The sequence below is a fragment of the Aythya fuligula genome, chromosome 2 (assembly GCF_009819795.1).
Source record: "Aythya fuligula isolate bAytFul2 chromosome 2, bAytFul2.pri, whole genome shotgun sequence".
Taxonomy (NCBI): domain Eukaryota; kingdom Metazoa; phylum Chordata; class Aves; order Anseriformes; family Anatidae; genus Aythya; species Aythya fuligula.
In genome coordinates, this window is record NC_045560.1 from 34,083,137 (window position 1) to 34,095,418 (window position 12,282).

The following is a 12,282-nucleotide window of genomic DNA, read 5'->3' on the forward strand; positions in this document are numbered from 1 at the left end:
TGCTTTTCTGAGACCTCTGCCTTCCCAAACAGAGCTGGGCATCTCCATGACCACAGTCATAAAGGTCTCACAGGTTACCTCTGCCATTATCAGTGCCCAGTCTTTTACATGGGTCCTAAAAGCCTTCAGGTGACTCCACGATGGCAGAGATGGAGAAAATTTCCATAAGCTTCCTCATTAAGAGGTAACCCCTCCTATTACCCAATTTTTTTTTAAATATTTATAGGAAAACTGAAAACGTTTATATTTCATATGCCAGCAAGAGCTGGTAGACAAGAATCTCACTGTAGTTCAGAAAATATTCTGTAAAATAAGACAAAGACTGCTGCAACCACTGCCTGTGCTCTGTGAAACTGTACAGCAGCCTGCCTTATGTTCAGGTAAGATCTATTCAGAGGAAGATCTCTGCAAAATTTATATCTTTAAATAAATATTTTGTAAATTAGTCACCTGAGTTTATTCCCCCATCAAAATTACACCTCACAGCTGTCCTCTTGCAAACTTCCTATGCGGAGATATTTGCTCAGCCTTCTTCTCCCTTATGATGCTAGCAGAGGTTAAATATCCTAAATAAATGAATACAGTAGAAGCACCAAGTCTTGTGCAGGAAATCATTCATCCATTGATAGCGTGATCACACTAAGCACTAGATGGAGAACATATTTCACTCCCACATGCAGCTTGTACATACACCATCTTTCATTTTTCCTCCCTAAACAGATACATTTGCATACCGAGAAGACAGATTTACATGGTAATTTTTCCTCAGCATAAAGATTTTTTTTTCCACATTAAGTAAAAATATAGTTTTCATTAGTATTTGTGAAAATAAAAACAAAGCAAAAGACAAATCTAAGCTTATAATCATACACCACACCAAATTTTCAGTCTTATCGTTCCTATGGCAACATTAGTCCTGACCCATGATGGAATATAAAAGTATTAGTTATGTGAACTCTCATTCATTTGTCAAGGATACGTGTGGTGTGCACACAGCTTTGTGCCTCGTTGAAAGGGTAAAAAAAAGTCTGTTTTTGTATAGATTCTAATTAAAAGGTGATCACTAGCATCTTATAGTAATATATCTACCTGCATCTGCGAAAACAGATCCCAAGCTCCTCATGTTGCAGCCAGTAGCTAAAACACACCATCACTTACGAGACACAACCAACAGGCATATCTCACTCCTGAGCTAGAAAAAAAGATGAAAAAAATGGACATCCAGCCCCATCCTCAAACAATAGGCACCACCTCCACAGGCATGAAGCCAACTTTGCACAAAAATCCTTCCAAAACCCTGGGTAGAGCTGAATCTCGTAGCATGTACTAGATGCCTACACGCTATGTTTTGGGGAGGGAAAGAGGAGACAGCATGACTATGAAGCTAACAGCCACAAGGACATGGCCAGCCTGTCCTGGATCGACAAGGGGAAAGGAGGGAGTCCCCTTTGGTGAGCAGGCCCCAAGACCTACATGGCACTGGTTGTGTGTTCAGCCTCAACTGCACACACCGGGCTCTGCCACTCCTCTCCCCCACACATTCCAGAATCCACTGCAATCGTCAGTAACCGCATGTGCAAGAGCAGTGTGCATGTGCTTTTTAAGACCCTCCTTAACTTCTGGTGAAGATGAGGCTTCCTCCCTGCAGCTGCTTGCAGGAGGGCAGGTTTGGGGTCACAGAGCTGCCCAGGCAGTCCCAGTCTTCTTCTTGCTACCCAAGGAGTACAAGTGGCTCTCCCTGGCCTGTGCATGACTTGGTGCTTGCAAACCTCCTGGGCCTCCTGCAGACACCTGGTCTGCCCACTTGAGGATGAGGAGCAGCATCCTGCTTTCCTTGCCCAGCCAGCATCACACCTGCTCAGCTAGGAAAGAGACAGCATGGCGACAGGTCAAAGCCACAGACCGCTATTCCAACTAGAAACCAGCAACTGGGCACCTCACATCACAGATTTTGGGTGCTGTGTGTTCTGTCCCAGACTTACTGCTTAAAAGAACTGCAATGTTCTTCACTAATTTTAGTCTCAAAGTTGATTTTGGATGCAGTGCTATACTGTATATGCTGCAATTATAGTACCAGCCTAGAAAAGAGGTGGGGGGGGAAGACCTCTGCCACAGCAATTAGGCTTGCAAGACAGAGGACCGCTCAGTTTCCCAGCTGGGTGGAACCAAGAGCTTTATACGCAGTACCACCCTTCAAGCCAAGCATACCACACTTGTATAAAACTGCTTATCAGGAGCATCTCCAGGCTGTTCCAGCACCACCACGGCAGAGTGCCACATGCACACACTCCAGCAGGCAGGGCTATGCCGTACAGCCTGTCCAGAGGGGAAGCAGCCAGCTCTGCATGGTTTGTCAGCCAACACTTAACTGTGAAGTTAGGGAGTGCGTTGCAAAAAGTTGGTGAGATGCTCGGGACTGGGAGCCCACTGCATGCAGCACCACAGGGAACGGACGGTCTCAGTCCTTGCAACAAATGGGTGATGGCATTATTTGCCATCAGCAGTTAAGTCTCACAAGGCAGAGCTCATTATCAGCTGCTGAATCCCAAGCAGCCTATAAACAGCTTCCACAAAGTCAGTTCTTGTTGCTCCCACTACTGCACAGGCTGACCAACACTGACTTTTATCAGATGTTAGCACTCGTGCACCGCCCCCCTTCCAAAGCCATTGCTGCCCACCATAACCAGTTCCAAGAAGGAAAGCTAAGTCACATCTAGCAAAACATCCAACTGAAACATCACCACAGCTACTACAGATCAGCCACACACGCATGCACCCTGTTGTGATTCTACATTACAATTCCTTACTGTTTTTCCTTAAAAAATAGCCTTAAAAAAATACCCACTTCTCCTGGGGGTTGCTAAGTGGTTGCAGGCCTTCACCCTAAAGCCAACCATCCTCATTTAACATTTACTTTATGGAAAACAGGCTTGTGTCCTTAGGCAAACTCAAGTCCCTCTCAAAGCATTCACCAAGCAAATCAAGGCTCCTCTACTTGCCCTACCTGCCCAAGGCAGCTGACACTGTGTCATCATTCAGCCGCTTCAGGTCCTCTTACCAACACTTGCGCTGGATGCTAGTTCACCTGCTTTGAACTCAAGATACCTTCAGTTACGTTCATGTGATTTCTCATGCAAAAACAAATTTATCTCAGTTTTTTTCCTCACAGGCTTGGCTTATCTCAGCATTTTCTCGGTATTAACCTCAAAATTTAACAAGTACAGGCTGAGGGGGAAGAAATTGTACTTTGTTGTCTTCAGTTTCAGCATGGAATGCACAAATCCAAGAACCCACACCACAGATGACAGATCAAAAATATGCATCATGCTTCTTTCCATGGTATTTTAGGTACTTCCTTCTTACATTTTCAAAGAGGGAATTAGCACATGCAGGATTTCTAACATTGCACCATAGGCTTCTTCAGAACGAGAAATTCAACATCTTTCTTAATTATTGTGCAACAGAATTAAAAAAGAGCCTGAAGAACACGTTGAATGATTCAGGTTTTGAGAAGATAAGTTTAATAGTGAATTGAAGAAAAATACTGTTTGCTTCAGCTCCACTATGTATAATAGGCACACTGTTGACACAAGTTTCCCATCACATTTGCTTAGAGTACACTAACAAGTAACCTAACACTTGGAAAGATGAAACATGTGTTGCATTCAAGTTGCACAGAAGTCCTAATTACTTAATTATGTGTACAAATTTATTTCATTTGTAATTGTATATTAATGCAAACCATAAGCATAGCCCGCATCTTAACTGCTGGTTTTAGTTAGCCACAAGGTGGCAGAAATTTCAAAGTTAAAAAAAGAAATTCATTGCAGGCTACTCCCTGGGTTGGGTTTTGTTTAAACCTGCTGTGGTTATAAAGGAGGAGGAAAATATGTTTATGTCCCCAGATTACGAATTAAGAAGAAAGACTTCTGTGTTTCTACCTGCAGTGGAAAAGCAAGATTGAACCTATAGCATAACAAATAATGACAATGTTTAAAAGGGAAACGATACACAACTGCTGACTACGAAATCAAAACGTTATATTTTTAAGTTTCAATATCTAGATGAAAATTCCTCAACTACTGAAGATATATAAGCAAGCAAAGTTGACTACCTAAAGTTAAAAAGCCCAAATAAATATTTCAGTTATTCCAATAATGACCTGCTTGGAAAAAGTGTTAAATTTTCTAGTTTTTAAAAAAAAAAAAAATTCTTGAGGTAAAACCTCAACAGAACAGAAACCAACAAGAGAATACAACCTCTGTTACACAGGAGACAAACACAGAACAACCACCACTATAAAAGAACAAAGCTTTTTAAAAATAGATTTAAAAAATCATTAAACAATTCCCATCCTCTGCCATTGGCAAATCACTAATCTTCTGCCCTCCCCAGTCAACTAAGTTTACCTAAATTTTCAATTTTCTCATACAATCAAAGTGTAGGAATAGTTGACGACAAAACAGCATACTAAGATAAATCACACAAGACTTGGCAGGGGCAAGGCAGAAAGGCTTTCTTAAAATATTATTGCTCATGTTATCATTTTGTTGGTAGATTAATAGGAAGCAAAGATGCATATAAAATTTAAAACAATGTGAACTCCAACATGCAAGTTAGCCTACGGTAACAAATAAACGAGACACTTACTGTCTAGCCTGGTCCTTATTGCCGTATGTTACATTTACGACTGCAGTCTCCGTGTCAGTGTTCACTGGAGAGAAAGAGGCAATGGAAAAGGGTAAATTCAGCGTGCACTCACTTCCTACAACAAATTTAGAAGCAATCAGATTGGAGAGTATACCTTGCTCACAGTTCTCCACTGTTCCATACTGAGCTAACAAACTGTCCAGCACCTATCACGAGGGGAAAAAAAGAAAGACACATTTCAATTTTAAAATACATTTAAAGAAGTCTGTAATTACACCAAAATTTATAATAATTTTATCAGAACATTTAATATTCAAGACAACTGCTGTGACAAGTTATAACTTCTTATTTTTTAATCATGGGACAAGCAAGCATGCAGAGCTTGTATTCTTTCCCAAGTTAGTAAATCCAAGCTTGAAACTTCATGAATGTGAAAACGCAGACCACATCTCCAAGAAGTCACACTGCACCATGAGTCCTAACCTTCGAAGATAAGCCTCCAAAACATGTGTTCACAGTGTGGAGTAAAACAGAGGCAAGAAGAATTAAAAAGGAGCAAATCTAGAATAAAATATCTGTGAATAAAATCTTTCCGGAACAGAATCCCAAGCATGTTCACAATTCTGCTTTTGTTTTCCCCAGATAAGTATTATTCTCTGTCCCAGAGGAATCACTAGCAAGAGCATCCTCACAATTCAAAAATCACAGCTCGTTTGTCCATTGGTAGAAAGACAAGGAAGAACAGGTAAAGTCTGAATAAAGCAGTTTCATCTGGCATAATTTTGTTCTGGTCAAATCAAAAATGAAGGGGCAAGAAATACTTAAATCTTGAGGAAAATCAGGGTGTCAGAGTATTCCAATGAAAACATCAAAATACCCGCTGTTGTAACGCCTCCAAAATCCAGGTGGTTCACACTTCACTTTCTTCCCACTAAGAAATCATGTTGCAGAAAACAGTTGGCTACACCAGTAGCTAGCAGAGAACACAGGTATATTGTTGTGCTCTGTTGCATCCTCATGTTTTGTGTCCATCATCAAAAGGTTGCTGAAAAAGTTTCTGATTTACATCAAGAAGTGAAAAAGTCAACTTGCAATTTATTCCACGGTAGAAGTGCCATTGCTCATCTCAGTTATTCTCTTCAGGCTAACTGTCATAACAAAAAGGGAGAAATCCCTTTTGGGAAAGGAAGGAAAGAAGGAAGCACCGACAGAAGTGAGAGGCACGCCACACATCTGTGCAGCTTGCCACTGCAGCCAGGTTCCTCTTGCTGCAACCAGCATCCAAGCGCACACAAAAGAACAGCCCCTAAAAACATAAAGGCTTGGAGCCCACATCCCTGGGAAATTAACTATTCAAAATGATAGTTTATTAACCTACTGTATACTTTTACTACAATATAAAAGGCGCTTTTAAAATAAAATGAATGTGTATGCCCAAACTTAATGACAGCTTACATCAGTATAATTTCAAATCTTAATCTTCACCTCCTATTAAACCTGAAATTGCATGCAGACATTTCAAAGGTAATATTCCACACTAGGTATTTAAAAGGCAGCGCGCTACTTGCCAAGTCTGAGCAACGCATTTACTACCTCTAAGTGCAGAATTTCCCCATCCTTATTGCGCAGGGTTCAGTAAGTTTTCTTGGCAACAGGTTTCACAGACAAGTTGCTAATTGTCCTCTCCTCCTACAACTAGGCATTAGCCTACTCCTTGCGATCCCCTAAAATAGTCTTTCTGCCACTCCTCAGATACTACAATTGGAAGCTGCTTAAGAAAAAAGTTGACTCTGAAATTCCCTAAATATTAACCGAAACAGAGATGTTCCAGGGGATTAGAGCAAATGAAGAGTCTGGGGAAAATCCTTTCAAGACCATTTAAGCATTCAGAGACATGCGGGAGCACTGAGGTCTTGCAGCTCGGAGGTTGTGCATCAGCACAAGCCAGAAGAGTCACCACACGTGTGACCAGCAAAAAGTCTTCTGCTGCGGACGCCCCAAAGGATAATTTTGCCTCAGCTGAAGTCAGCAGATGAACAGGACCTCAGGTGGTTTGAGGGTTTTAAAACAAGGAAAAGCAAAGCAAGTCCCTGGCTTAAAGACCCAGTTTGAGATGTTTATTCCAAACAGGATACTGAAGAGCTCATTAGTCGCAAAAAAGCGATTTTTGTCCCCACAGCATGTCAACACCAGCGCTGCATTACACAGCACTGTACTACAAGTATGAGCTAATGTCTTTAGTTATTTATGACAAATTTTGATTACACTTGAACTCTGCAGCCCACCCTGGCCCAAAGCTGTATCACTTCAAAAATCACGTAATTTTCAACAATAGAGAAGACAATAGTGGAATAAAAATTAAACAGCATTTTATAAGCTATTTCCATATTAAATTTGTGTTCTGAGCTAAGAATGAAGTGTGATTTTTTCATTAAAAGGTAAAGCCACCTGCTTCACTAACAAAGGGAACACTTTAAAGCTGAAACTAAGTAACCTTCCCAAGACATGATGCTCTCAGAACTACTGCTTCGAACATGTCTGTCAGCTATCATACACCTCTCAGCATGCTAGACTTGCATCTCCTCCAAGAAGCCTATGAAGCAAAGGCTCTTTTGCCACTAAAACTGAGGAATAGCCCAGGACCCACTATGCTGAATAGTGGGATTCAGCATCCCACTCCTCTTCATCACAAGTTTTCCACTTACACTGCTCCTTAACCCTCTGAGCTGTCTCAGAGACTGTGTCCATCCAGGTATTAATCCACATGATTGAGTTCCTATTTTCTTAAAGGACTTTAATCAAACCAAACAGATTTGCAAGAAGTTTCCTCCAAAGACTGGAACTTGAACAAAAACAGAACACAATCCCTGTTGTGTCAAGGAAACCTGCTCTTTGCAGCACAGTACTCATTATACGCTTATGTTTTCATCACCTTGCTCATGCAGCAAGGTTGGAAGTGTGAGCAACACCACAGGGGCAGCCATTTAACCAGACTGTATTTAAAAATATACTAGTAAAAATATATATCAGCAGTGGTTGGGGCAGATGTGTGCGTGCATCTATTTTCCAGTGAGCTTTGTAGGGAGATGGATACTTTTAATAGAAGCAGCTGATCCAGTTGGGAAGAGTTGTGTGTACTCAAAACCAGATCCTCTATTGTAACTCACTGTCAAAACACTGAGCTCCACTCTTGCATGTGTTTCTTGCCTCACATGTATTTACTGCAACAGCCAGTTTCTATTCATATCCTTCCATTTTTTCATATTTCTCTTCATACTGTCTTTTCCTCTCCCCAAATTTTTCTCTCTAGCCCAAAGCCTCTAATTCTGCAGAAAAACAAACATGTTTTGTTTAAGCTGCTCTTCCGTAACACTCTTCGTGTACAGCCTTGTTGGGCAATCAGAACAAAATTCAAAGCCAAGTTGGTGGTGCAGCAGCAATTCTGATGAGCAGCTGAAAAGTTTATTTGTATAAACTTTTCATCTAAGCTAAAAAAAAGTCTTTCCTTTTCTTGAGCTCTTGTTCTAGCAGTTGTCTAAATTGGGTCTCCTGCTCTTGTTATAGCACAGATGTCTCTCTCACAAAAAGCCGCAGTCTTATGCTGTGGACTTTCATTCATCAGGCTCTAAAAGCCAGTTCTGACTTCATTATAAACAGCGTTACCCTACACCAAGCCCCACAAATCGCAACTGCTCTACAAGGGCTGCCTCACAAGCAAACACTACCCTTCAGCAGTGCTGAGAGCTCAAAGCCCACGTTGAAATATTCCGGTTTTCATGCAGATTTCCCGAGTTTAGAAGTGGAACCTTTGAAAAAGCCAGAACAGTCATTTTCTGCACTATTTTGTGCATCTCTTCTTACTGGGACTGTATGATTCCTGCCCTACACCAGAAAAAAAAAAATTAGTCTCAAGGCATCGGGTATACAAGAACAGTTTCCCTTATTGTTTCTCACACAAAATGCAGGAACTTCAGTGTTACTGCGCAACCTAAAATTGTTTTCTTCATTCATAAAGCAAGTGCTTTGAACCACCACCCTTACTTCCACAACTCCTAGAACATTGATCAGGAGTTAAAATTAGCCAACACAACTGAAATCACAAGCAGCAGAAGCAGAAACTGAGACAGGAGGATTAGGGTCATTCAGTAAAAGGCCATGTGGAAGCTTTTGGCTGCAAACACTCTGTGAGTGTTCCAGGTGATTTAACAAAAAAGGGGGGGAGGGACCGGCAACAACATTGGAAAGAAGTTGCTGGCACAAGTGGCATCTCTTTTTAGAAAGGAGAGGCAAGGTGAAAGAAAAGGAAAGAGCCAGGTGAGTATGGGGGGGAGGCGGTGCTGGTAGCACTCCAGATATCAAGCCTGTTTGAACCACTGATGCCATCTGTACACCTTACGTGCTCTGTTGGCATATTTAAGCCCACAAAAAAAAAATATTTAAATTCCACTAATGCAACACAACAGCCTGACGTAATCCCCACCAGGCCCTTATGCACTTGCGACACAGGTGCATGAAGCAAGACCTCGTCTCAGCAGAGGAACCAGCACTCGCCCAGCCCCACGACTTACAGCAACAGAAGGTCTTCAGAGCGGCTTCCTTTCGGCTGCAGTAATCTTTTGATTGGTAAAACTTGTATCCCCACTAGGGGGCCCGTCCAGCATAGCTTACAAGGAAAATTAAACATGAAGAAGCACGTAATGATTCCCTGAGGAAGCCGTCATCTCTGCGAGGTGCAACCAAACAAAGCGGCGCCACCTGTGTGGAAGCCACCACAGGCCCCAGAGCTGGTGCTAGGCTGGCCTGGGCACTGCCACAAGTCACAGCACAAACACAGCAGCTTTGCCCGTTTTTACCAAATCTAAGGTGAGACCAGAGCAGTGTGGACATGGAGTATCCAAACCAACATGTGGTCTGCCGGGATAAAGTTGCTTCAAAATGTCGTGAAGGCATTTGAATAGGCAAAGCCAGCTTGCAATGGCTCGGCACATTGCAACATGTGGTGATGGTGTTTTTCATCTCGTAGGCCCTCCAATACCCAGTTTACTGTCTCATGAAACCATGACCATAGTCTGGAAGAATCAGAAAAATAAGTCTGGAAGCTGCTGAAGTCATTGTTTGCACACACCAGAAAGGCAGCGCCTGAAAACAATAACTCTGGCGTATTTACCACATCCCATACAAACCCTGGAGTGAATTCTTCTCCTGGGAACTTACAGTTGTATCCAAATGTTCAAAACTATTAATAAGTTTACCCTATAATACAACTGTGTTTAGGTGGCATTACCAGGGTTTTAAGAATGTAAAACTGAACCACAGAGAACAAAACCAAAATTGTCAGAAGGAACTACTAATTGAGTGACCAATTTGGACACCGAGGGCTTGATTTTCCACAGTGCTCAGCACTTCTGGGCATCCAAAGTGCAGCTTCAAAGCCACTTCAGCAGCAAGGGGAACGCTACACTTCTGCACGAGAGGCCAGAGGCTCTTCACGTGAGACAAACCGAGCACAGCCCACACCACAAGCAGCTCCTGCTTACACTGTTTGCCCAGCGCCAGGTAGCTGAGGCTAGATGTGGAATTCAGTTTTCTGCGGCAGCATTCAACTCCCCTAATCAAAGGGGTTTGTCTTCCTGAAAATCCTCAGGTTACCACACACTTTAACTTTATTATAACTGCATGACAGAAGAGCCATCCTCCTACCCCAAGCCAACATCCCTCCCTACAGCACCAAGAGCAAGCACTAGGTCCCTATTTATCTCACTCATTACTGAACATCTGAAGTGTTTCATCTAAAACATGAAAAATTTTGTTAAGAGGTGATGTGGGCTATTTCAACTTCAGTGTTTCAAATTAAACTATATATATATGTATACACACAACTCCAAATAGATCTCAGGTAGAGCATCACAGGCAATCATGTCTGCAATGATTGTAACCAACTCCACGTACCACATGTGTTTATAACTAATTCCAGATAATGCTGCTTAACCATTTAAATTTATACACATGCATACATAAAAATCAAAAGATCAGAACAACGTGCTTTAAAAAAGCTAGTATTCAGGAACAACATTTGAAGGACCTGCCTTAAATCTGTTAAGTTAAAAAATCGCATAAAATATGGTTAGCATGATTTACAGATGGAAGGTTAGCTTCCAAAGAAAAATTTACGAGGAATCCAACAAACGTAAGCACCAGGGTAAAACCATTACAGATGAAGATCAGCATCAGAAACGCCTTCCCTTTTTTTTTAAAATATATGAATTCATATAATTGAATACTGTCAGAGAATTCTTCTAAGAAAGCCCTGAAAGCAGAAGAAATAGTGAAAGAAATCTTAGGGACACCACACTGGAGATGGAAATTAGGCCAGGTACTGAATTTGGCAGGCTAAGGGTTCTGTGTGCTTTTGTGTTCCCACATTACACCCTGAGCTGGAAAGAGCTTCTAGTACGTGCGATGGGGAGGGAAGATTAGTGTGCATTACAGTAAGGAGGTATGGGATGCCAAAAAAATAAAAATAAAAAAGAGGATCACGGTATCAATGCTGACGAATGGTATTAAATGGTCTCCAAGGTTAAAAAAAGTGCATGAGAAATGCTTAGAGAAAGGCAAAAAACTTATTAGATGCATGGGTGGCCTCCTTCATAAAGAGATTAAAGAGAGCAGGATAATTCAGTTTGGAAAGGAACGAGAGGGAATATGATACAGGTATTATGAAATAACGAATCATGTAGAGATGGCCAAATTGGCAGCTTCTATTCACCCTTCATCTAAATTAAATGAAAACAAGTTTGAAAACAGAGAAATAACCATTTAAGCAATATTATCTGAATGCAATTAAGCGCTGCACAATATCTGCCACAATATTAATCTCCCCTCGCCTTAAAACTGCGGGAGCAGCGGCAGATAACATCAGAGTTTATAAACCAGGTGAGCACTACCACGGACACCCAGCATTCCCCACCCATCCCGACCACTCAAGGAAGGCTCCTCGGGGCACAGATCCCACAGATCTCCTGCACCGAGGCAGATGGCTTCAGTGGCAATGCTCAGCACTGCTTCTACAGGCTCACTTGTAGCTTGACAAAGAATAAGGGGGTGGGGAAAAAAATTACAACCCACTATGAAAGCATTACTAGCCAGTGAATATCTGTTGCCCAACTGTGATTAAATGATAGACTGCACAAAAGCATGGGAGCCAGCAAATTTTAAAAGCATGTTTCGAAAACAGACTGGAATAAAGCATGAGTTTTCTGCTTTATTCACAGCACTTTGTTTAATACAGCCAGTGCTTCCCTGATAGGCTCGAAACCTTGCCCCACAGGCACCCAGCAGGGCTATCGGAGTGCCTGCTACAGCAGGGCAGGTTTCCATGTCCCACTCTGCATAAAAGAATTGGGGCATCTTCCCTTTCCCCCCTTCAACCTTTCATTCTTCCCAGTTTTGTTGGCTCTGTATTATACTGGAAAGCGTGGTCTTTTTAACGGGAAGATGCATCAGGGAGAACTACACCTCCTGTACACTTTACTCTTTTCTTGTGTGCACACACGTGAAAAAGGCACTTTTAAAAGCTATTTTCCTGGAGCTATTAAAAAGTCTTGATGCCATTTCATTATCACTCTACAGGGC

The 12,282-nt window shown here is 41.9% G+C and overlaps 1 protein-coding gene across 2 annotated transcripts in view; it reads right to left on the reverse strand.

Annotated features, from left to right (window-relative positions):
• The window catches only part of IGF2BP3 (insulin like growth factor 2 mRNA binding protein 3), a 110,136-nt gene that overhangs the window by 39,560 nt on the left and 58,294 nt on the right, over nt 1-12,282 (reverse strand). For both annotated transcript variants that reach the window (XM_032182258.1, XM_032182259.1), the window contains 2 exons: nt 4,805-4,856; nt 4,651-4,714 (listed from right to left, as the gene is read on the reverse strand). In XM_032182258.1, the coding sequence (XP_032038149.1) occupies nt 4,651-4,714; nt 4,805-4,856 (116 nt within the window). The remainder of the gene's footprint in view (nt 1-4,650; nt 4,715-4,804; nt 4,857-12,282) is intronic.